This window comes from Lynx canadensis, chromosome C2, assembly GCF_007474595.2.
Source record: "Lynx canadensis isolate LIC74 chromosome C2, mLynCan4.pri.v2, whole genome shotgun sequence".
Classification (NCBI taxonomy): Eukaryota; Metazoa; Chordata; class Mammalia; order Carnivora; family Felidae; genus Lynx; species Lynx canadensis.
In genome coordinates this window covers 38,046,414-38,070,772 of record NC_044311.2, presented here as the reverse complement: position 1 = coordinate 38,070,772, position 24,359 = coordinate 38,046,414, and the positions used below count along the sequence as shown (strand labels likewise).

The 24,359-nt window shown below is 40.7% G+C and overlaps 1 protein-coding gene across 2 annotated transcripts in view; it reads left to right on the top strand.

Annotated features, from left to right (window-relative positions):
* The first annotated feature begins 441 nt into the window (after positions 1-441).
* The window catches only part of PCOLCE2 (procollagen C-endopeptidase enhancer 2), a 63,273-nt gene continuing 39,355 nt past the window's right edge, over positions 442-24,359 (top strand). Inside the window, exons 1-2 of one of the 2 annotated variants that reach the window (XM_030330077.1) lie at positions 442-547; positions 1,497-1,605. In XM_030330077.1, the coding sequence (XP_030185937.1) occupies positions 465-547; positions 1,497-1,605 (192 nt within the window). In that variant the 5' untranslated portion in view covers positions 442-464. Of the gene's footprint in view, positions 548-1,496; positions 1,606-24,359 lie in introns of those variants that run through there. The other variant, XM_030330078.1, reaches the window with a different exon arrangement.

Below are 24,359 nucleotides of genomic sequence, written 5' to 3'. Positions count from 1 at the left end.
GCTTGCCCTCGGAGCCGCCCCCTCCCGCCGCCGGAGAACAAACGGGATATTCAGCAGTGGCCTGTGGCTGCCAGAGCAACTCCTCTGGGGAAATTAAGCGTCGAGTCAGCCTGCACCGTAATCGTCTTTAAAAGCACCCCCACCCTCCTGCCGAGCACACCCGGATACCTGGGCTGCCCCGCGGCTGCGTGTCTGTGTGTGTGTGCGTGTGCGCGCGCGCGCGCGCGCGTGTGTGTGTGTGTGTGTGAGAGAGAGAGAGAGAGAGAGAGAGAGAGGTGGGGGGGAGAGAGAGAGAGAAAGAAAGGCGGGGGGAGCAGCAGCCGGGGCGTGTGCGGCGTGCGAGCCTGTGTTTCTGCCCGAGTGTGCCGGAGTGTGAGCCTGGGGGGGGGGGGGGGGGGGCGAGCCGGTGTGTGTACCGGCGTGCGCGCCGGGGTGGGAACGAGCCGCGTGCGTCTACACCGGCCATGAGGGGCGCGGGCGCCTGGGCCGCGCTCTGCCTGTTGCTGGCCGCCGCCGCGCAGCTGTCGCGGCAGCAGCCCCCGGAGAGGTAACGCGACCCCCACCCGGGCTCCCTCCCTTCCTACCTTCCTCCCGCTCTCCTGCAGCCAAGCCCGCAGCTTCCCTGCAGCCGCGTCGGGGCGCCCAGGGAACCAGCGCGCGACCCCGCGCTCACCCGGGCTCTGGCGTCCCCCGTCCCCGCGCCGGCTGTCCCCGGGCCGGGTCCCGAGCCCCCCAGCTCCGCCTGCCCGCGGTCCTGCCGCTGGCCGGGCCACCACGTGGCGGGGGCTGGAGCTGACCTGCGCCTCTTCTTCCCTAGTGCTTATGCGGGCGGAGGGAGGCACTGGGGCCCAAGTCTGTGGACTTTGCTTTTTTACTTCTGTTTTCCTCTCCCGGGCGGCTTGGCCCAGAGACATGAAGCCTTGGGGAAAACGAGTCGCGCGCCGCGCGCGGGCAACCGCACGCCACCTCCATCAGAAAGTTAACTCTTCGCCACCTCCATCAGAGCTGAGGGAGGGCCCTGGTCCTGGACTGGGGGACCCACTTTTGGCATCCCCCCTTCCACCTCCATCACCAGCCACCTCCGTTTGTAAATGGGAGGCCCTGCCAATGGTCAATGAAATTCAGAAAAGGAGAGAAGTAGGCATCTCTCCACATCTAGGAAATTAAAACTTTTTAATGTTAACCAATTGCTTGTTTATCCATTTACCATTTTCCTATAAGCTCTTACCACTATGTGGAGGATTTGCTTATGGATGGATGGATAAATAGATGTTGTGTTACTAGGATGGAGACAGATGGCAACTGGACTGAATGTTTTATTAGGCTATAATTTAAATATTCTAAAAGCTAGCAAGTATTTCAAATCCCATATATAGTGCAGGCATTTATTAATCAATATTAACTTTATCCATATTTAATAGGCTACACCTTTCTGAAGTTGACATTGGATTGTTAGACCCACTTTCAAATTAAGTGTCCTTCTTTTATTTTCCCAGACCTGTTTTCACATGTGGCGGCATTCTTACTGGAGAGTCTGGATTTATTGGCAGCGAAGGTTTTCCTGGAGTGTACCCTCCAAACAGCAAATGTACTTGGAAAATCACAGTAAGCATTTTTTTTAAGGGTATCCTCCTGGAAGTGGGTATTGGAAACAGTGGAAGGCTGCTGCATTTTTCCTCTGGCGTAAGGATCTAGGTAAGGGGTGTGTGCCTGAAATAGTGAAATGTTGGATTTACCTCAACTATGTGGGAGATTTTTATTAATAGAACTAGTGGCATCCTGTGTTAGTGATTAGAAAGGGCACAAGATAACTGTTGAAGGAATAAATTCTTAAAGCAGATGTGTTTCTGAAAACTCATCCTGACTCAGTTGAGTTTCATAGATTGAAAATTAAGGCTGTTTTCAAAGGCCTGTTGTAATGACTTTTGGAATCCATTTGTTGCCTGTGCCCTGCATAAATGTCTCCTAGTGGAGAACAGAAGATCAAAGGTAATGCTCATCCTTGACTACTTTATACCAATTATGAGTAAAAGGGAAAAGAAAATGAAAAAAAAAAATCCCACTTAATGTTCCTGATTTAAAACCACCACTAATGGCAATCTGAGAATAGAGAATAATAATAATTGTGGAATAGGGCAGTAAAGTCTAAATATCAAACAAACGCTAATAAAATGCCCATGCTGGTTAGTAATGGCATAGATTATGCCAAGTCAAGATAAGCAGTCAGATTTCCAGACAGCCATCTTAAAAAAAAATAGTCTGGATTTAGAATCAGCTAGATTGAGTCATCTTTCCAGTCAGTATGATGGTGAGTCTTTTTCATTTTTTCGTTGTTGGGAAGTTGTTTAGTAATTGAACACATTGGTTCACTGAGACCTTTATTCAGTCAGATTGTGCCACAGGCTGATTATAATTTTTAAAGTAGCTCCCTCTTACTGAGCACTTACTGTTTCCTAGACACTATGCCAAGTAGTTAACTCACATACTCTCACTGAATCCTTGAAATCACTCTGAAAAGTAACTCTTCTGTACCCATTTTATAGATAGGAAACTGAGGCCTAGAACAATTATATAAGTTGACTTGATCAAACATTTGGTAAGTTCAGCTTTGCATAAAGTGAAACCTATTTTGTAATGGGTCATTTTTAACAAGGTCATTTGACAGGCAATATGAGGGGTCCACTGCCTTAATATAAAACTTGGCTCCTGTATGTGTTGATGCTCCCCTATAAAATATTGACTGTCTGATGAACTGGTACATATTTCATTATGTTACTGCAACACATGAGGCCAGGAGAGAATGAGTCATAAGAAGTAGCTTTGAAATAGTGATATTAGTGTGAACGTGAATAAGGCTTCAAAATAAACACGGAACTTGGTTTTCATATTATAGTTGTGTTTCAGTTGTAATTTAATGGCTTTAAGTTATACATGATCCAAGGAAATTAATGGCCGGGAGGCATCATGTGCCTAACAAGTAGAAATTCATGGTTGGCTATATATGGGGTATTATGGGCATAGTTGGTATGGCATCAAATGTCGATGGGAGGAGGGTGTCCAGTGAAAGTTTTCCTTGGTAAAGCAGTGGTGTGCTTCAGCAGAGGCCTGACTACCATATTCTTATGTGGGAGGAGGGGAAGTATAATGGATGTTCTGTTTGGATGCAATGTAAAAATTAGGTGTATGGGCCCACCAGTCAGTCTTCCCTGGATTCACATTGTCATTCTATCACTGATAAATTGTGTGACCAGGATTTATCTTTCTTAAACCTCGGGATTGTAGGGCACCTGGGTGACTCTGTGCGTTAATTGCCTGACTTCGGCTCTGCTCATGATCTCAAAGTTCGTGAGATCGAGCTATGTATCGCGCTCTGTGCTGACAGCTCAGAGCCTGGAGCCTGCTTCGGATTGTGTGTCTCCCTCTCTCTCTCTGTCCCTCCCCAACTCACACTCTGTCTCTTAAAAAATAAATGAACATTAAAAAAAAAAAACCCAAACACCTCAGGATTGTTGTGAAATTAAAACTAATTAGTGCACGTAAAGGCCTTTGGCTCAGTGCCTGAGATATAATAAGTGCTTAATAAATGTTACCCATCACTGTTATCATTTTCATTATCATTATTGTTTGGTATTGACTTCTCCTTCCTTCTGACTTATAGTCGATATGGCAGATCACTCTTACCCACTTACTTCATTGGTTAAGTTGGGCTTGGCATCAGCTCAAAACAACTCAGACTTCTATGGAACAATCTACTATATCTATATATCTATATCTATATATCTATATCTATATATCTATATCTATATATCTATATCTATATCTATATTCTATATCTATATCTATATATCTATATCTAGGAAGACCTTATTTCTGCGGTTGGGTTCTATAATCATACTGAAGGTATTCTGTGTGAGTCAGGACTAGGTTAGCTTCCAGTAACAGAGACCCCTAATAACAAAGGCTCAAACAGAAGTTTGGTTCTCTCTCACATAAAGGAATCTAGAGGTAGGCAATGCAGGGTTGGTGTGGCGGCTTCAAACCTTTAGGTACTCAGTATCTTTGTCTCTCCCTGTTAGGCCATACTTAGATGCATGTTCAAGTTCCAGCCATCATGTTTCTGTTCTAGCCAAAATAAAGGAAGAAAAACAAGGGCATGTATCCTCCCTTTAAGGACATTGTGCATAATTACATGCAGCTCTCTTCTTACATCTCATTGGCTGGTTTTTAGTTACATGGCACTTCTAGCTGCAAGAAAACTGAGAAATGAAGTCTTCATTTCAGGCATCCAGGTGCTCTGCTAAAATTCAAAAGTTTTCTTTTGAGTAAAAGTTTTCTATCAACTGTGGAAAGAAGGGAAAACAAGCAGACGACAAGCAGTCTCTGTGACATATTTATTTGTGGTTTTCTCAGGCTGCCTGAACTCATGTTCATAAAGTTGACTAACAAATGCCAGCCTTTTTTGGCAGAAGAAAAAAAAAATTTTTTTTAGAAAGTATAGGTAATGTAGAAAAAAGGATTACACAACTTGATTTTCTACTTAAAAAAAGCTTAATAGTTTTCACTCTTAGCCAGTTGAGTTTATTCTATTCCAAGGGGCCTGTGTCTTTTGTGTTTGCATATGAGTAGCTACCAAGAACTTCCAGAGAAGCCCAGCACATTCTCCTGGATATAATTACTGCCTCTGCTATTCCCAAAGGCCCTGAGTACTCTCAAGGTCTTAGTTTGACAACATTTTTATTTCTTCATATTTCACAGAGAATAGCACTAATTCGTTTGTAAAAATCTTCTCACTTCTTCTTCATAGTCCTCTAGTTTGTCGGAGTAGCAGAAGAGGACTTCGAGCTCCTGTACATCCTAGGGAACATAAAAAGAGGAGGACCGTGATACTGCTAAAATTAGTAATCCTGAGGTCTCTCATTCATTCAACATGTGTTTTGAGTGCTGGATACTATTTGGACTATGGCAGCAAACAATGCAGCCAAACTCCTTGCCCTCCCTCATGCAGCTAGCATTCTAGTTTGGGGAGATAAGCAATTAATATTTAAATAAACAAGTAAATAATAAGATATTAAGCAGTGAGAAATGCATTGTAAATATAAAATAGGGGTGCCTGGGTGCTCAGTCAGTTGAGCATCTGAACTCTTGATTTTGGCACGGGTCATGATCTCATGGTGAGATAGACCCCTTGTCGGGCTCTATGCTGAGCTTGGAGCCTGCTTGGGATTCTCTGTCTCTCTCTCTCTGTCCCTCTTCCCCTCTTGCATGTACTTTCTCTTTCTCACTCTCTCTCTAAAATTAAAAAAAAAATAGATACTACTCCACATCCATTAGGATGGCTATTATAAAAAAATAGAAAATAGCAAGTCTTGTTGGCAAGATGTAGAGAAATTGGAACCTTTGTGCATTGGTGGTGGGAATGTAAAATGATGCAGCTGCTGTGGAAAACAGTATGGCACTTTCTCAAAAAATTAAACCTAAAAAAAAGCAGAATGAAACCTATAAATACAGAGAACACACTGATGGTTGCCAGAGGGGAGGTGGGTGGAGGGATGGGCAAAATGGGTGAAGGCGAGTGGGGGATACAGGCTTCCAGTTATGGAATACATAAGTCATGGGGATGAAAGGTACCACATAGGGAATACAGTCAGTGGTACTGTAATAACGTTGTATGGTGACAGATGGTAGCTATACTTGTGAGCACAGCATAGGATGTAGAGTTGTCCAGTCACTATGTTGTACACTTGAAACTAATGTAACATTTGGGTGTCATTGATACTTCCATAAAAAAGAAAAACAAACATAGAATTATCATATTATCTAGCAATTCCATTTCTGGGTATATACCCCAAAGAAGTGCAAGCAGGGACTTGAGCAGATACCTATATATCCATGTTCATGTCAGCATTATTCGCAGTAGCCAAAAGGTGGGAGTAACCCAAGTATCTATCCACAGATGAACAAATAAGTAAAATGTGGTGTAGACATACAAAGGAACACTATTCAGCCTTAAAAAGGGAATTCTGACACATGCCACAATATGGATGAACCTTGAAGACATTGTGCTAAGTAAACCATCACAAAAGAACAAATAGTGCATGATTCTGTTTATATGAGGTATCTAGAGTAGTCAGATTCATAGAGTCAGAATGGTGGTTCTCAGGGGCTGCTGGGTGGGGAGTTAATGTTTAATGGGTACAGAGTTTCACTTAGGGAAGATGAAAAAGTTTTGGAGATGGATGGTGGTGGCGATGGTTGCGCAACAATGACAGGTCATTCTGGCTGCTGTATAGAATGAGTTGTAGGGAGTTAAGAATGGAACAGGGAGACCAATTAGGAAGCTAATGTGGCATCTAGGAGAGAGGAGATAGTGGACTAGACAAGGGCAGTAACAAAGAAGATGAAACATGGACTCTTCTGCCTAAAGCAGTTGGCTTAGCAGTTCTGAATGCAGTTAGGATGTAGTGGCACCAGCCAAGAGGCTGGATATACCAGGCTCAGGATCCTTGGTTGGCAGCTGCTCCAAACAGGGCTGAGCTCTGGTGTGGCCTCAGGGAAGGTGGTCTGTTAAAGGCTTTCCCAAAGCCGGAGGAGGATCAGTCCATTTTCCTGCTCCTGCAGTCAGTAAACCAAGAATGGAGTTTCTACTGGCTAATTCAATATAAATTTTATTAAAAGGGGCACCTGGGTGGCTCAGTTGGTTAAGCATCCAACTCTTGATTTTGGCTCAGGTCGTGATCTCACGGTTTGTGAGATCGAGCCCCTCATTGGGTTCTTCGCTGATGGTATTGAGCCTACTTGGGATTCTCTTTCTCCCTCTCTCTGCCCACCCCCCTGCTCATGTGTGTGTGCATATGCATACCCCCTCTCTCTCAAAATAACTTAAAAAAAATTAAAAAAATAAATTTATTGAAACATCACAGAGATGCCTCAAAATGGGAGTCTCAAGAGTGGTCCTAAAAGTCTAGTTCCTATAGTTGAAGAGGAATATTCTGCCTCTTGCTCCTTACCTTCCTCTCATCGTGGTTCTTCCAGACTGTAGATGTGTTCCTGCAAAGTGGCTCTCCCCACCAAATCGTTTTCATTGAACAACATCTTAGTAGGAGATTGAAGAGAATCTAATGGTAGTATCTGTTTACTTTAAGAAAGTTGAATACTGCCTGTCACAACCAAACTTTCTAGCCAATTGTAATAGACTTTTCAGTATGGAAATACAGCTTACAGATTAGAGATTTAGATTTGTCCTTAAGTTATAGTACTTTAAAATTTTCATAGCTAGTTCTTGGATAGCTGCACTGTCCCAAACACTGTCTACATTGGCTATTTAAGTTAATTAGCCAAATTAATTTAAAAATTCAGTATCTAAATCACATTAGCCATATTTTTTTTGTTTATTTTATCTTGAGAGACAGAGAGAGAGAGAGAGAGAGAGAGAGAGAGAGAGAGAGAGAGAGAGAATATCCCAAGCAGGCTACACGCTGACAGCTCAGAACCCAACCCAACATTCAATCCCACAACCCTGGGATCATGACCTGAGCCAAAACCAAGAGTTGAACGCTTAACTGACTGAGCCACCCAGGTGCCCCCACATTAGCCATATTTCAATTGTTCAGTAGCCACATATAGATAGTGGCTACCATATTGAGCAGTATATAATACGAATATTTCCCTCAACACAAAAACTTCTTTGGATAGTGAGGTTAATTTTACTCACGTAAAGGTATGTTCAGGACAGGGGTGCTCCGTGCTGCTTCGTTGTGCTTCTGCTTTGCAAGTGGAGAAGCTGACACTTGTTCTATGGAGAGTTGAAATTGTGACTGGAACTCAAGCCTCTTGACTCAGCTGCATCTTTCTGGCTGCAACTCTTGGTGACCTCAACTAGTCTTAGGTTTTACTAATTAATCTTACTGAATATGTTCTCAAAAGTGTACAGTTAGAGATTAAGCCAGAGAATTAGAGGGTTATGAAATTGTTAAATATTTTGTAATCCGTGATGGGGTAGAAGGTTTCTTAGTTTCCTGTGAGAGTTGATTTTTGGAACTGGAAGTTAAGGGGCATCTGTATAAAAAAATACTTATTTGACATAGGTGGTGGGGACAGGAGTTAGTTAAGTAGGATTTGAGAGCTAATGTACATAAAACTTTGGAAAATGGTGGTTGGTTCCTCTAAGGAGGTTTGGGTTGAGACAAAGTTCAGCTGAATTGATTTAAGGATGAGAACCAGTAACTCCACCTGTAGCCAGCCCTGTAACAGGAAACAAAGCTCTGAGTATTAACACTACGTGGACCCTCTATCGCAGTGGTCCTCCTGCTAGGTGCATGTGTGCATCGGGATCAGACGGTGCGGGAGACAGTAAGAGATCTCTGAGATCCCTAAACGAAGCAGAAAAGAGTGGACCATTGTGAACAAGAACACAGCCCGTGTGATGAAGTTCACTGCTGCGTTGACAAGACATTTTTGAAGAGCGCACCAGGTACGGTGCTAGAGATATACAGATGAATATGTATGAGATGCAAACGTGGGGGGGCTGCCTGTGAAGACGTGTTCCCCAGGCTCCGAGTGGGAGTGAGGCTCCACAGGTAGCTCTGACACAAAAATCTCCATTCCGTTAATGGTTTCATTATAAATTCATTGCAAACTTGGCAAATCACCAATACTTTTTCTGTTCCTTGATCTTTTCATCCATAACTTGTTCATTTTATAATCCCATAGTAGAGTTACAGATTCATACTGATGGTTTGACACAGTTTTTGAATTAAAAAAAATAGACGTTAGTAGCAAAATAATACCTTGTGAAAGCAACTATTCAGAGTTTGACTTGGGCTACATATGTTATGGCTGGTTAAGTGGAACCAGCTGAATCTTTGTTTATAGCAACTATGCAAATTAGAGGAAACTGGAAGCCTAGAACCTTCTGGGAAATCTCCTTGAATAGATACGTAGGAATTGTTATTTTAAATTGGTTCCCAAAGTTAAAACTAAATGTGGCATCTGAGTGTGTTAGGCAGTTGCCGTCCTTATCTAACAGAAACAGCAGTTGGTGTGTAGATACAGGTGAAAATGATTTGTGCTTAGATTTAAAGCTGGGCATGATTTACAAAAGTTTTTAAAATCAGATACTTCATATTATGTTGTCCTGTTGTTATAAATCAGCATTAGAATTCCAAAGTACTTGTTTATTATTTATATCTCTTCTTTATTTCCAATTTTAGTATACGTGCTGCCAACGGAACACTTTATTTCAAAAAAAATTTTTTTTTTTTAATTTTTTTTTCCAACGTTTATTTATTTTTGGGACAGAGAGAGACAGAGCATGAACGGGCGAGGGGCAGAGAGAGAGGGAGACACAGAATCGGAAACAGGCTCCAGGCTCTGAGCCATCAGCCCAGAGCCCGACGCGGGGCTCGAACTCATGGACCGCGAGATTGTGACCTGGCTGAAGTCGGACGCTTAACCGACTGCGCCACCCAGGCGCCCCCCAAAAAAAAATTTTTTAAGGTATTGAAATTAGCCAATTATTGAAGGTTTCAGTTATTATTGAAGGTTTCAGTTATTATTTTCAGCAGAAATCTGGCTTGGGAAAAATCAGCAAACGTTTGAGGAGTTTAAAATTTGGCAGTGGAGGTTCCTTTAACTCTGAATTAAATAATGTGGGAGTGTCAGAAGGTCACAGACCTTTGCCAGAAATGGGAGAACAATTATAGCAATGAATAGAATCACTTCCATTTAAACTAGAAGTGTGTGGCAAAATTTTCTTTAGCTAATTCATGCAGAAGAAAAAGCATAAATCATATGTTGAAGATCTTCAGGCTCCCAGGTAATCCATGTACTGTCATTTTGATAACTATTCTTTCTTTTGAACTGGAATTAAATATACTGATGTGGAAATGGTGGGGTTTGGAGCAAATAGTCAAGAAAAAATTTTTGAGATGTCTTTGGTGCAAAAAGGTGGTTTTATTAAATCACGGGGACAGACCTTGCACAGAAAGAGCTGCACTGGCGTAGTGACAGGTGACTGATTATATACTTTCATGTTGGGAGGGTGTTAGGGATAGCATAGGTCTCTAAGGAATTTGGAAGCAAGATTTCCAGGACCTTGAGGGGCTAGTTGTCAGGAAAAGGTCATTTACTACTGTCTAGTAAAAGCCTAGTCATGAGACCCTTCAGATGTGTATCAGTGGGCCATATGCTTGGAGGATGATTGCTAAACTCTGTCCTGGGGGTAGAGATAAAGGAAGTTTCCAAAGGAATTTTTATATGTTAACGTAGATTTACAGGATCCCGGGGGTTGGGATAATGTTAAGCTAAGATTGCCTTTTGCCTTTAGCAAAGTGTCATCATCGAGGTGGTTGAGTTCCTAGAGGAAGGTCACTCTGACTGTCTCAAGGACTTGTCAATGGGCTATAAGTTATAAGAAAATTTAATTTATTCCTTTTGCCTTTGATCAATACTAGTTATTTTATAGATTGTAGATATAAAATAATAATTTGTGGTTTTCAGCATACCTTCAAATACATTGTATCATTGTATTTCATTCCCATCCAATTCTGTGATGTCAGTGGCATACGTATCAGTATGCCCATTTCACATGTAGGGAAACTGAGGTCTAAAGAACTCATAACTTGGCAGTATTGTCATTCCTGCACAGGTATGAAAAGACTAGCACAAAATTTTTCAGCTTACTAATACAAAGGCACTATCACAAGCTTACTTAGCAAATAGATTAACATTCACCTGATGCTTATTAAGCATCTGCTGTGAACTAAGCCTTGGTTGGGCCCTGGGGTAAAAAAGACAAGGCAAAGTTTCTGTCCTCAAGGAGTTTATAAACTTGTGGGGAGTTAGAGAAAATCAGTAGCAGTTATGTGTGTAAATAGCTACGATGCTCACTGTAAGTAGTTTTAAGTATTGATAATGTGGAATAAGTCTTATTTACATTTTTAAAAGATTATTGAATGTCTTAGATTATTATTGCTTTAGGCAAAGAGTGAAAGATGTTAGGACCTATTTTATATCTGTGCTTCTCTAAGACTTGAGAAATTGGTACTGTGTCCTTTGTTTGACATCATAGGGCCCTTTTACAACACCTGCTTTATATTTTCAAATATGTCTGATAAATAATCATATAAAGACATTCCTATACCATTGTCTTGGGGGTAGTTTTGCTAACTACATTTTAATGTGTGTTAAAGTCATCATACTGAATCTATCCTCCAAAAGCCTGATTAAATTTAAATGGATTTCACATTTTTAAAGAAATGATAGGTTAAAAATGTAGTTGGGATTTATATTTTCCCAATAACCTGCATATGGCTTCGTGAGAAGAAAGTCAGCAGTGGTGGGGCATGGGGTTGTGTGAAAATTGAAACAAATAATGATGTTCTACTAAGATCAGTGCTGGGTATATAATTTGAGAAAACAAATAGTGTATTTAGACAGGAACTCAACATTTAAGTCACTTAATTATACCTAAGAGTATAGCAAGAGGTTCTAAAATTGCTTTAACTATTATTTGCCTGGCATAACCACAGCAGGACAGATAGGGGAATGGAATTTTGGCCTTAAGCACATATTTCCTGGCTTTAAACTACATGTAGAATTTAGAATTATATAGAGACTTAAATTCCAATCTTAACTATGGTTTTTTTTTTTTTTATGTATGCATATATTTGTTGGACTAGGCCTGGTTATTTCAGCTGCCTTGAATAGTAATTTAACCTGGTGCTTGACTTAATATTATTTACATCTAATTCCTTAGTAAAGATGGGAATAATTAACAGAGAATGTCTGCATACCCAAGCTTGAGGACCATATGAATGGGATAAGAGCACTATAGCTGTTTTTTGTTTGGGTTTTTTAATTAAGAGAGTATAATTCAGATACTTTGTGATTCTTAGGGCACTTACACTGTCCCGATTAGGTTTCAGTTGATAAGACATTGGAAGAACTGAAACATTTCCCTTGCTCCCTTAAATCTTCCTGGGAAGCAAGGAGAACACAAATCCCAAATAAATAAGCAAGGAGGTGACATTTTCCCATTGGGACCTCAGTCCAGTTTTTCTAAATTTGTTTAGTTTTCTGCTTTTTTAAAAAGGGCTTCTGTTGCTTGTTTTTGTTTTGTTTTTCTTTGCTCGTTCACATGAAAATCAAATGTTTTTATTGATTGAAAACCTAATGTTATAAATGTGCTTATTTGTACTGCCTGCAGTTTTTAGTGCTGGGCTAAAGCAGAGCCTTAGAAAGGGCTTAATGAGTAGAAGGAAAATGAGACACCATGAAAACGAAGTCTTCATGTTTTTCTGAAAAAGATTGTCCTTACTAACATATTAGTGACCAAAAAGTCATTCTTTCCTGAACTATCACTTTAATAATGGAGCACAAAAATAGCACACTTAAAACCTCTTTGTCAAAAAGCAGTATAAATTGAGAAGGCATTTAACAGAGGTAAAACACCCGGAAAGGGTCTTAAAGAATGTATTATTAAGAAGACTGATGGAATCACTTTCACATTCCTTGCCCACCTCCAGAATTCAATTTATGATGTGAAATTATGAGCAAATTAGAATTGTTCCATAAATTTGCAGATTCCTCAAAATCTATCAAGAATTAACAATACCAAAAAAAAAAAAAAAAAAAGAGAGAGAGGTGTCATTTGTTGGCTTCTCTTTGCTGGAGACCAGAGAAGCATATAGGGGAGCTCCTAATTTTAAGGGTTCTCTTTTTCCCCACATTGTTCTGCCTAGTTAGGAAAGTGTTCCTGTGAATAGTTGCTGTCCCATGTTCCTGGCACAGTGAAGTTTCATATGTATAGATTATTGCTTCTTCATCTTATGAAAAATGTAATCACTACCTTTATCTTACACGGTTTCACCTTATAATTTAGCAGCTTTAACAACAGTGGCAATAGCTCTTTTGGGTATACTTGAATGTCTTACTCTAGGAACTTTGGAGAAAAGAAGTGTTTTCTTCAGATATATTATTTGTTAAATCATGATAGTCAATGTTGGCAAGTCTTTGGAAAACCAGTATAAACATCTAAAAATAAATGGAACACCCATAGAGAAGTGGGGAGTTGGAATTAAAACAGCACAAGCCCTGCCACTAAATATCACCTCTCTTTCATCCCCTCACCCCCAAGACACTCCTGAGCACTGCATATAATAAAATAGTGTTTCCCAAAATGTGGAGGGAGGGAGAGACTTTTTAGTCAGAGATGGGCTGTTCTGTGGATAAGGCTGACAAGAAAGGCATAGGGAAGCCAGTGGAGATAATTTTTCTGCTTATGCCTCCTAAAAATGAATTGATTCGAGTCTGATTGCTAGACACAGACCTTCTAAAAGCCCTAGGCTGGGATTTACCTTCTCTGAAAAAAATCATAATTTATTCTTTAAAACCATTTTTAAAGTATCTACCAGAGACCAGGTGCTGGGTTGGGCACAAAAGACTGCAATGGAAAGAAATCCATATCCCTGAATGAGAGGGGAGGAGGCAAGGAGGCTCTTACTAGTGAGGGAGATGTCCCCAAAATGAATGACAATAACACAGGGTGGTAAGTTTCATATCAAGGGTTGTATATGTGGCATTACTCAGTGACTAGAAGAATGGGCATTGGAAAGTCATACTGATACACTGTTCAGCTATTTACTAGGTATGTGATATACATTCCAGAACTTTCCAAAGTTGTTTATCATGGTCAGACCTGCCCTGTAAGGGTAATGTGAGGATTGAATGAGATAGTAGATGAAAGGTTCTTGGCACAGTGCTTGGTGCAAGCATGCACTCAATAAATGGTGGTGATGGTGATTTTTTTTTTTTTAACCTCTCTTCCAGGGCTGTAGTAAGGCATAAAAGGGTGGTGTTTGTGTAGAACTTGTCTACAAGCCAGTGCATTTCATGCTGGATGGTAATCCCTTTGGGGCATGGCTAGCTCCCATTGGAAATACCCACTCCTACTCACTATGTCCTTTCTTCACTTAAAATATGATCTTTCATAAGACTGTCCACAGAAGTACTTCCAAACCTTCCCTGCTTTTCCTCAAGCCATGTCCCCTCAACCAAACACCTCCCGCCCAGCACCAACCAAAAGTGCCCCTTAACTTTTGAAACTAGGATATTTAGAAACAGAGAAAGGATTGTCAGTTAAAAATTGCAAATAATTTTGTATGTTTAGAGATAGGGACTTTAATTAACCTTTGAAACCTCAAATCACCAGAATAGTCCCCATTATTCACTTATTCCTAATAGAGACACCTCATGATAGAGTGGTTAAGAGTATAGTTCCTGGAGCCAGACTGCCTGGATTCAAATACCAGCTCCACTATTGTGGTGGTAAGTCTTTAAAGATGACCCCCCCCCCCCCAATATCATATCTCACAATATCATACCTTCACAATACCTCCTGGTATTCATGCCTTTTTCTAGTACCTCCAAATACTGAAACTGGGTTGGCCCTATGAAACAAACAGAGTAGGGCAGAAGTGATACTACATGACTTCTGGGACCAGGGTGTAAGAAATCTTAAAGCTTTTGCCTTAGTCTCTTAAAACATGCACTCTGGGGGAAGCTAGCTGCCATGTAAGGACCACCATGCTGTGAGGAAGCCCAAGCCAACCATGTAGAGAGGCTTCATGGAGAGGGAGAGAAAGAGGAGAGAGAGGACAGAGATGCCCAGACAGCCCCCACTTATTCTAGTCTTCCTGGCTGAGGTGCCAGACCCTGGAGTAAAAAAGTCATCTTGGAGAACCAGCCCAGTTATGCCTTCAGGTGACTCAAGCCCTAGCTGATAACTGATGATAGTTACATGAGATAATTCAAGCAAGAACAACCCAGCTGGGGCCAGTGAACTTACAGAACCATAAGAAATAAGAGCATATTGGGGTGCCTGGATGGCTTAGTCGGTTAAACATCCGAACTCTTAATTTTGTGTCTCAGGTCATGATCTCATGATTCGTGAGCTTGAGCCCCATGTCCAGCTCTGTGCTGACAGCATGAAGTCTGCTTGGGATTCTCTCTCTCCCTCTGACTCTTCCTCTCTCTCTGCCCCTCCCCGGCTTGTGCTCACTCTCTCTCTCAAAATGAATTAAAAAAAAAAAAAAAAGTACATTGTTTTAAGCCACTGACTTTTGTGGTGGTTTTTATGTAGCAATAGATTACCAAAACAGTTACTTACTAGCTGTATGGCCTTGAGTTTATTAATCTTTCTGTGCCCCAGTTTCCTCATCTAATAAAATGTGGCTAAGAATATCCCTTACCTCATAGGATCACTTTGGGGATTTAGTTACTGAATGTACAGTATTAAGGTGACTTCATAGAGAAAGAACCAGGGAAGTAAAGATCCTGACCCAACTCCCTTCCCTATTTGCAATTCCTGTTGGGGCTTCCCATGGCTACAAGCAACTGAAGGATAATTGTTGATGATTTCATTCAGATCAACCACCCAGAAAGGAGAGTAGGGTGGAAATAGGAGGAGAATGGACTTGGAGGGGCAAATAGAAGATATTTGACACAAAGAGCTCTATCAGCATTCACCAGAGAAGTGGAACCAGTAGGAGATATATATGCATATACATGCAGGCATATACACATAGAAAGATATACATGTGTACTTAGAAATACACATGCACACATGTACAGACATACATATACATACATACATAAAGAGATTTGTTTCAAGAATAGGCTTATGCGATTGTGAAGGCTGGCAAGTCCGAAATTTGTGGAGAACCTGTTAGGCAGGAGGAGCTGATTCTACAGTGTTGAGACAAAGTTTCTTCTGAGATACCTCAGTTTTGCTGTTAAGGCCATTCAACTGATTGGATGAGGCCCACCCACATTATCAAGATAATCTCCTTAAAGTGAACTGATTGTAGATCACATTTATGAAATGCCTTCATGGCAATACCTAGATCAGTGTTTGAATAACCGGATGTTACAGCTTATCCAAGTTGACAATGTGAAACTAACTATCACAGAGCCACTGAAGGGTCTGGAGCAGGGGAGTGACAAGGGTCACCCTGGATGCTGTGTTGAGAACAGAGATTGGGGTGCAGGGGTGACAGTAGTGAAACTAGTTAGGAGGCCATCGATGTAGTTAGATGAGAGATGATGATGGTTTGGACCAGCATGGGAGCCAAGGAGGTGGTGAGGGATAGTCAGTTTCTGGATGTACTTTAAAATAGAGCCAAAAAAGAATTGCTGGTGGACAAAATGTGGGGAGGAAGAAAAAGAGGAACCAGGGATGGCTTCACAGTTACTGACCCATGCAAAGTGGAAGGATGGAGGTGCGATTCATCAACCATGACAGGGAGGCCAGGGCAAAGCAGATTTGGTGGGGGAGGTCAGATGTTCTGTTTTGACACGTTAAGCTGAGGTGTACATCAGATCCCACGGTGAAATGCCATTCCAAATACTACTCATCCAGCAGAGAGAACAGGTGGCAGGTAACAGTTTACTCCCTATTCTTCAATAAGTGCTTTAGGAAGTAACAAAAAATAGAAACATGATCAAATGGCGGCAGGTGAGGTTCAAGAGACTGGGTGCAGACATGACTATGTTTAGGTGTGGTGGCAGCTGAAGATAAAGGTGCTTACGCAAGTGTTTGAAATAAAAAATAGTATGTAGTAAACCAACAATCAGTGTTTTACTTCACTGTTAATGTCAGTAAAGACATTTCTTTTATTGCAAATACATCTGCTCTGGTGTATTATAGCAATAAATCCTGTTTCTTGCAAGCCTAAAGCTATCATTCAGAGCCAAATGCCACTATTTTACGTTGAAAATAAAGTATGGGAATCTTTGGGTTTGAATTGTACAAAGGGTTTGGTTGCTTGAGAGTTTGGCATACTCCCAACACTGGATGTTTTTCTTTACTTTTCAGAAAAATAAATCAATAACTTGTTATTGGGCATATTTTCTTTTTAAAAAAAATTTTTTTTTTTAACATTTATTTATTTTGAGACAGAGAGAGACAGAGCATGAACGGGGGAGGGGCAGAGAGAGAGGGAGACACAGAACTGGAAGCAGGCTCCAGGCTCTGAGCCATCAGCCCAGAGCCTGACGCGGGGCTCCAACTCACGGTCCGTGAGATCGTGACCTGAGCTGAAGTTGGACGCTCAACCGACTGAGCCACCCAGGCGATATTGGGCATATTTTCAAGCCACACCTAAATGCTGGGGCAGAACATGAAAAATACTTTCTGGAGTTAAATGTTATCAGACACAGAATCAGGAATCCATTCACTGCTATTGCCCAGATTGAAACAGTCAGCTTTCTAGGTCTTGAGTGTGATATGTCCATCAGCCTAACATTTTACAGAGTGCTGCAGTTGATAATGAGAAATCACCTCATTTTTCTGGGTCCTCATTTGATTCGACTACCCAGAACTATGTGACAAAGCCAGCAAACACTTGCTGCCTTTCTTGACATCCTATTATTCTTAGTTAGACTTTTCTAACTTGTAGTACTAAAAATAAAAAATAAAACTGACTGCTGTTGGGACTACTATTCCAATGTATTGGCATACTTTGGAATCATCCTCTTGTTTATGTGAAAAAAAAAATTTTTTTTAACGTTTATTTATTTTTGAGACAGAGAGAGACAGAGCATGAACGGGGGAGGGTCACAGAGAGAGGGAGACACAGAATCTGAAACAGGCTCCAGGCTCCGAGCTGTCAGCACAGAGCCCGACGCAGGGCTCGAACCCACGGACCGTGAGATCATGACCTGAGCCGAAGTCGGACGCCCAACCGACCGAGCCACCCAGGCGCCCCTATGTGAAAATAGTTTTAATTGTAAGATAGTAAATTTAATTTTGGACTTTTTTAAAAATATTTTTTTAATAGTCCACAAACCGTGAGACCATGACGTGAGCAGAATTTGGAAGCCTAACCAGCTGAGCCACCCAGGCACCCCTAAGTTTAGACTTTTAAAAACAGGCCTAAAATTGACAAAATTATGTATATTCCCAATATCCATTAAATGGTCTATGAGCAGTGTGCCTGGCTGGCTCAGTAGGAGGCGCACACAACTCTTGGTTTTGGGGTCATAAGTTTGAGCCCCATGTTGGGTGTAGAGATTACTTAAATAAACAAAACTTAAAAAAAAAAAAAAGACTGGCGCCTGGGTGGCTCAGTTGGTTGAGCATCCGACTTTGGCTCAGGTCATCTTACCACTTGTGAGTTCGAGCCCTGCGTTGGGCTCTGTGCTGACAGCTCAGAGCTTGGAGCCTGCTTCGGATTTTGTGTCTCCCTCTCCCTCTGCCCCTCTCCTGCTCATACTGTCTCTTTCTGTCAAAAATAAATAAACGTTAAAAAAAATTTTAAAAAAGAAAGAAAGAAATGGAAGAAATGAATAAATGAATGAATGAACGCAGTTACCTTTGTCCTTTCCTTAAAGCCTAGCACATGACTTGACACATAGTAGGTACTTGATAAATATTTGATTAATTTATTGAAAAAAATGGGTTTGGGGCGCCTGGGTGACTCAGTCGGTTAAGCATCCAACTTCAGGTCAGGTCATGATCTTGCGGTTTGTGAGTTTGAGCCCCACATCAGGCTCTGTGCTGACAGCTCAGAGCCTGGAGCCTGCTTCAGATTCTGTTTCTCCCTGTCTCTCTGCCTCTCCCCCACTTGTGCTCTGTCTCTCTGTCTCTCTCTCTCAAAAAAAAAAAGTGAATAAATAAAAAAAAAATGGGATTGCTTTTCTGGGAAAAACAAAAGAATTATCATTGTTCCTTTGTGGTCCTTGCCCCCGCCCCCTCAAGTAACTTACATTCATTTGTGAAGAGTTTGCAGCCTTCGCACTTGTGAGTTTTACCAGTGATAGGTTTTCATCAACCATTGTGCTTCATTTTTCTCACTTGTGTGGCATACTTTGCTGAGCCGGGGCCAAGAACCAACCACACGTCATAGCCCTCCATGACAATTAAGCTTTAGCTCCTTTGGGAAACTATCAAGTTACCCACTGTTATCTTCTACTTTTATGTATATGTGGAGTGGCTGTTATTTCTAATTAAGGATACAGTTGATATTAATAAGATAAATTGGATATGGCATATAAAAAATTATGCGATTTTTATGATAGATCACAGAGTGATTTCAAACTTTTCCCAAATAGCAGGTTTCAAGTTTGCACAATGATGCGGATGACACTTAGCTAGTAGCTTTGTTGTGATAGATAATGCTTGTAATTTTAGCCAGCATTTACTGAGCATTAAGTAAGAGGCAAACACGGTTCTAAGTACAATAAATTGTTAGATATATGTTTCTGCCACCTGCAGGGCACTCTGTATTTCTGCTTGTTTTAGTTTTGGGTTTTTTCTTTTTAGGCATACTTTACATATAATGCACAAATCTTAAATATGCAATTCAATGTCTTTGACAAATTCAAACACCTGTCTAAATGACACCTTCATCAAAATAAATGTTTTCAGCACCCAGAACCTTCCTTCCCTCTTACTCCTTTGCAGCCAATTCCCCATCCTTCCAAGAGGCAAGTAGCATAGATAAGCAATTTTTCCAATTCTAGGACTTCATAAAAACCATAATATGGAATGTGCTTTTTTCCTTCACAATTTACTCACTGTGATGTTTTTGAATTTATCCACATTATTGTATTAGTAGTTTGTTCCTTTTATTGCTAATTATTATTCTACTATGTGAATATACCAATTTGTTTATCCATTCTCCTATTGTGGACATTTGTGCTTTTTTTCAAATTTGGGCTATTATGAATAAAGCTGCTACAAACCTTCTTGTATAAGGCTTTTTTATGCATGTATGTTTTCTTTTCTCCTGGAAGGATACCTGAGAGTGGAATTGCTGACTCATGGGATAGGTGTATGTTTAACTTTGTAAGAAATTACCAGATCAGTTTTCAACGTGATGACCATTTTACCCTCCCACCAGTAATGGTAGGAAGTTATGTTTGCTCCGCATCCTGGCATTTGGGGTCATCAGCCTTTCTAATTTTGGCTGTTCTAGCAGGTGTGTAGTTAATGTCTTATTGTGATTCTACTTTGCATTTCCCTGTTGGCTAATGAGGTTGAATGCTTTTCGCATGCACATTGGTCTATCTTTGTGAAGTGTCCATTCAAGTCTTTTGCCCATGTTTTTTATTGGAGTATTTTGTCTTTTATCATCACGCTGTATGAGTTCTTTATTCTGAATATAAGTTCTTTGTCAGATGTATGTATTGCAAATATTTTCTTCCCATCTGTGGTTTATCTACTCATTTTGTTAATGGTATCCTTCGATGCACAGAAATTTAAAAATTGTTGAAGTCCAGTGGGTCAGTTTGTACTCTTGTAGTTAGTACTTTCTTGTTGTCCAGGATAATAAAGTATTCTTCTATATTTTCTTCCAGAAGTTTGTAGGTTTAGCATTTACATGTATGTCTGTGATCTGTCTCAAATGAATTTGTGTGTAGTGTGAGGTGGGAGTCAACATTTGTATTTTTCTGTGTGGATTTCCAGTTTTTCCAACATCCTTTGTTGAAAAGACTGACCTTTTACCCATTGAAGTGCTTTGCCACCTTTGCCAAAAATTGATTGACCATATAAGTGGGGCTCTATTTCTGGACCCTCTATTCTAGACTATTGATCTGTTTGCCTTCTTGACTGTTTTGCCATTGCCATTCGCTCATTGCCATTGCCAAACTTTATTAGTAGTTAGGTTTCAGGGAGTCAAAAGTTATGCGTGGATTTTCAACTGCACAGGGAGTTGGGGGCCCTAACCTTGTTGTTCAAGAGTCAACTGTATATCATGAGTTAACATGCTGATTGCATAATATTCATATTTGTAGTTATTTCTAAAGCTTTCCTATATGTTTTAATTGTTGCTCTTTCATACTGCCCTCCGAAAAACAGTGAGAGGCCTTCCATCCTTAGCAGGGTGTTGTTTCTTTTTATAATTTGCAGAATTGTTGCTATGGAGAAATTAAAGTGAGAAGCCCATGTTCCTAGCCAATGGATTCTTTAGGAGATGCTGTTGTCAGCTCACTGTTATTTTGTAGAGTAACCTCATTAAACAAGCTTGTTAGGGGTGCCTGGCCTCTCCTCCTTGGCATGAAATGGGTGTATAAAACCAGATTGTGCAGGGTGACTTAGATACTTATCAAAACTTAACGTGAAGTAAAGATGCTTTTCTTTGTCTTTTAAAAGTGTTTTAGGATTGACAGTTTACAAAACAGGAAAAAGATTTCAACAGACATTTCAGCAAAGAAGATATATGAGTGGCCAATAAGCACACGAAGAGATGTTTAGACATTAAGGAAACGCAGCTCAAAAGCACAATGAGATAGCACTTCACCTCCACTAGGATGACTATCATAAATACAAATAAACAAACAGATAATAATGGTTAAGGGTTGTTAAGGATGTAGAGAAATTGCACCTCTTGTACATTAATGGTAGGAATGTAAACTAGCGTAGCCACTTTGGAAAACATAGTCTTTTAAAGTTAAACATTTACCATATGACCCAGCAGTTGCACTCTTAGGTGCAAGAAAAATGAACATACACATACCCATAAAAGTTTGCACAAAGGTGTTCATAAAAGCATCACTAATAATAGCCAAAAAGTGGATATGTATATATCCACCAATTGATGAATGGATAAATAATAGTGATATATCCATACAATGAAATATTAATGATCCATTTAAAAAAACACAAGATAATGCCTCCCTTCAACATCCTCCGTCACTTCTCAGGCAGCTGAGGGCTTTGAGGAAAGGGTGCGTGGTGAAACTTGGGTTCTCTTATTTTATGAGCAATCTCAAGATTTGCAGTTGAAGAAACAAGGACAGACAGGGATACCATGGAGGAAGTGCCAGGCATGTTTGAACATAATTACCTCTCCCTCCCCATAATGTTTCGAGCCATCTGTGCCACTTATGTGCATTCTGGACTAGTGAGTTCATTCTGAGCCTCTCCATTTTACTCTTTCCTATCCACTAGTGTCTTTTTTGTGTGATTTTTTCCCTAAATGTGTTGTTGTCACAGAACATTTAATTTAAATGTCACACCATCTGAGCAAAATGACTCACTGTCTTTTCTCTTGCTGACTAAACTCTCCTCTGGGAATCCTGAGGTTTTTCTCAAATAGAACGTTTATCCACTTTTCTTTTGTTTTTAATTTCATTTACATTTTTCTTTTTTTTGAAAAGCTTTCTTGGGGTGGTCTGAGTGGAGGAGAATTTGTAAACAAAGTTAGCTAGGTTGTTGGTAGGTTTGGGACAGAGAGTGGTGGAAAGAATGGAGGTGCCTCCTTTGTTTATGCTACTAACCACCATCCCAGGACATGCCCTTTGGGTTGTGGCTTCTGGCATCTCTGAGCCCTTCACACACCCTCTTTCTTACCCTTTCCTTGTGGCTATGCATTTGTGAGACATTTGGCTAGTATAAGAGTCTTCTGTGGCCTCAGACTGTTTTCTCTTGTAAAAGTTTTTCCATGTTCTCTTTGCTGACAGAACTACACCTTTTAAAACCTTCCCTCCTCAAACCATCATTCTAACTGCGCTTTAATACTGAAATGCATGCCTCTAATATCTTAAACTTGACATATTCAAAACCAAACTTACGCCCTCAGTCCTTCCTCACTGCTTTCCTCTAAAACAAAACAACATGAAACCTCTCTTTCCACTGCCATTCTAATGTGAATGGTGCCTGGGGGCTTGAAATCTTGAGGTCGGTGTTGTTGAGGCACTTCTCTGTTCCCCTCCCCTTTTTAATGTTTATTTATTTTTGAGAGAGAGAGAGAGAGCACAGGAGTGCAAGCACAAGCTGGGGAGGGGCAGAGAGAGAGGGGAACAGAGGAACCCAAGCAGGCTCTGTGCTGACAGCAGTGAATCCAGTGTGGGGCTCGAACTCGTGAGCTGCGAGATCATGACCTGAGCCAATATCAGACACTTAACTGAGTGAGCCACCCAGGCGCCCCAACTGAGGCTTCTCTTACGTGCCCCCACTCATCTCATCTCCACCAGCTTCTCCTTGCAAATGTTCATGGTGAAATTAAAACAGCAATGAGATCTCATTGTTTTGCCCGCCTGATTGATAACTATTGGCAGCAGCAGTGTAGTTGAGGGTGTGAAAAATGGGGATGGGAATAAATTCAGCTTTTCTTGGCAATATGCTGTTATAATCTATAATTCCTATTTTCCTTGACTTAGCAAATAACATTTCTAGGAATTTATTCAACAGAAATATTCCCTTAAACATAGGATGGTTTATATAATTGTGCTCATAACAGCATTATTTATATTAATAAAAAATGAGAAACATACTAAATATAGAAAAAGATGTGATTGTTCCTATAAATTATGGTACAGTTGTACATTAGAATAGCATAAAGTCATTAAAAATGGTAATATAGCTGTCTTGGAGTTATTTTGAATCCTCTAGCATCAGGCATAATTGTTGGTATTATAGGTGCTTAACAGAATCTGGCTTTTATTTTTTAAATATGCTCTTACCTATAATTTTACAATGTTTTAAAAAAAATTTTTTTTAATGTATATTTTTGAGAGAGACAGAGCACAAGTGGGGGAGGGGCAGAGAGAGATGGGAGTTACAGAATCCGAAGCAGGTTCCAGGCTCTGAATTGTCAGCACAGAGCCTGACACAGGGCTCGAACTCCCCAACCACGAGATCATGACCTGAGCCGAAGTCGGATGCTTAACCGACTGAGCCACCCAGGAGCCCCTAATTTTACAATGCTATACCTTATATACTCTTGTAAATAACCTAGGAACATAGTGTTATATTATTCTTATTACTTTTTAATAAAAATCATCATAGTGACTTCTGGTTAAGCGTGGTGGGTTAAACACATGTGTTTATTTCTGTCCTTTCTCAAAATCCCACCAAAATTACAGTAAGGAAATTTAAAAGTTTAAACCCACAAAGACAAAAGGGACCTGGAATGGAATTAACAGAAGAGAGATACCAATAAAATTTTGGAAGATAAAAAAGCAGATGGTCAGTGGTAACTGGATTGGCAGAGAGAAGAGGGGAAAGTCAATGTATCTGCCAGAGGGGAGGGGCAGTACCCAAGAGAAGCAAGCTGATCTGTGCCCCGCATTTCTTGGAAGGCCCCAGAGCAGGGGTGGTTGGAGTTATGTTTGAAAACCTTTTAAGAGCAATTAGCCTTCAAGGTTCCCTCCTTTGCTCCAAGCAGTAAGAGGGCAGTCTCCTTTCCCATCACAGCAGGGCTTGTTCTCTGAGAACCAGAGGGGCTCTGGACTTGTAACTAACTGCAAAGCCGCAGATAGGGCCAGGCCGAGGTATGGCACTGAAAACAGGTTAATGAAATTATGTCTACACACTAAATGGTGAGGCCCTCCCAACCACCTTTCTCCCTGCTCCT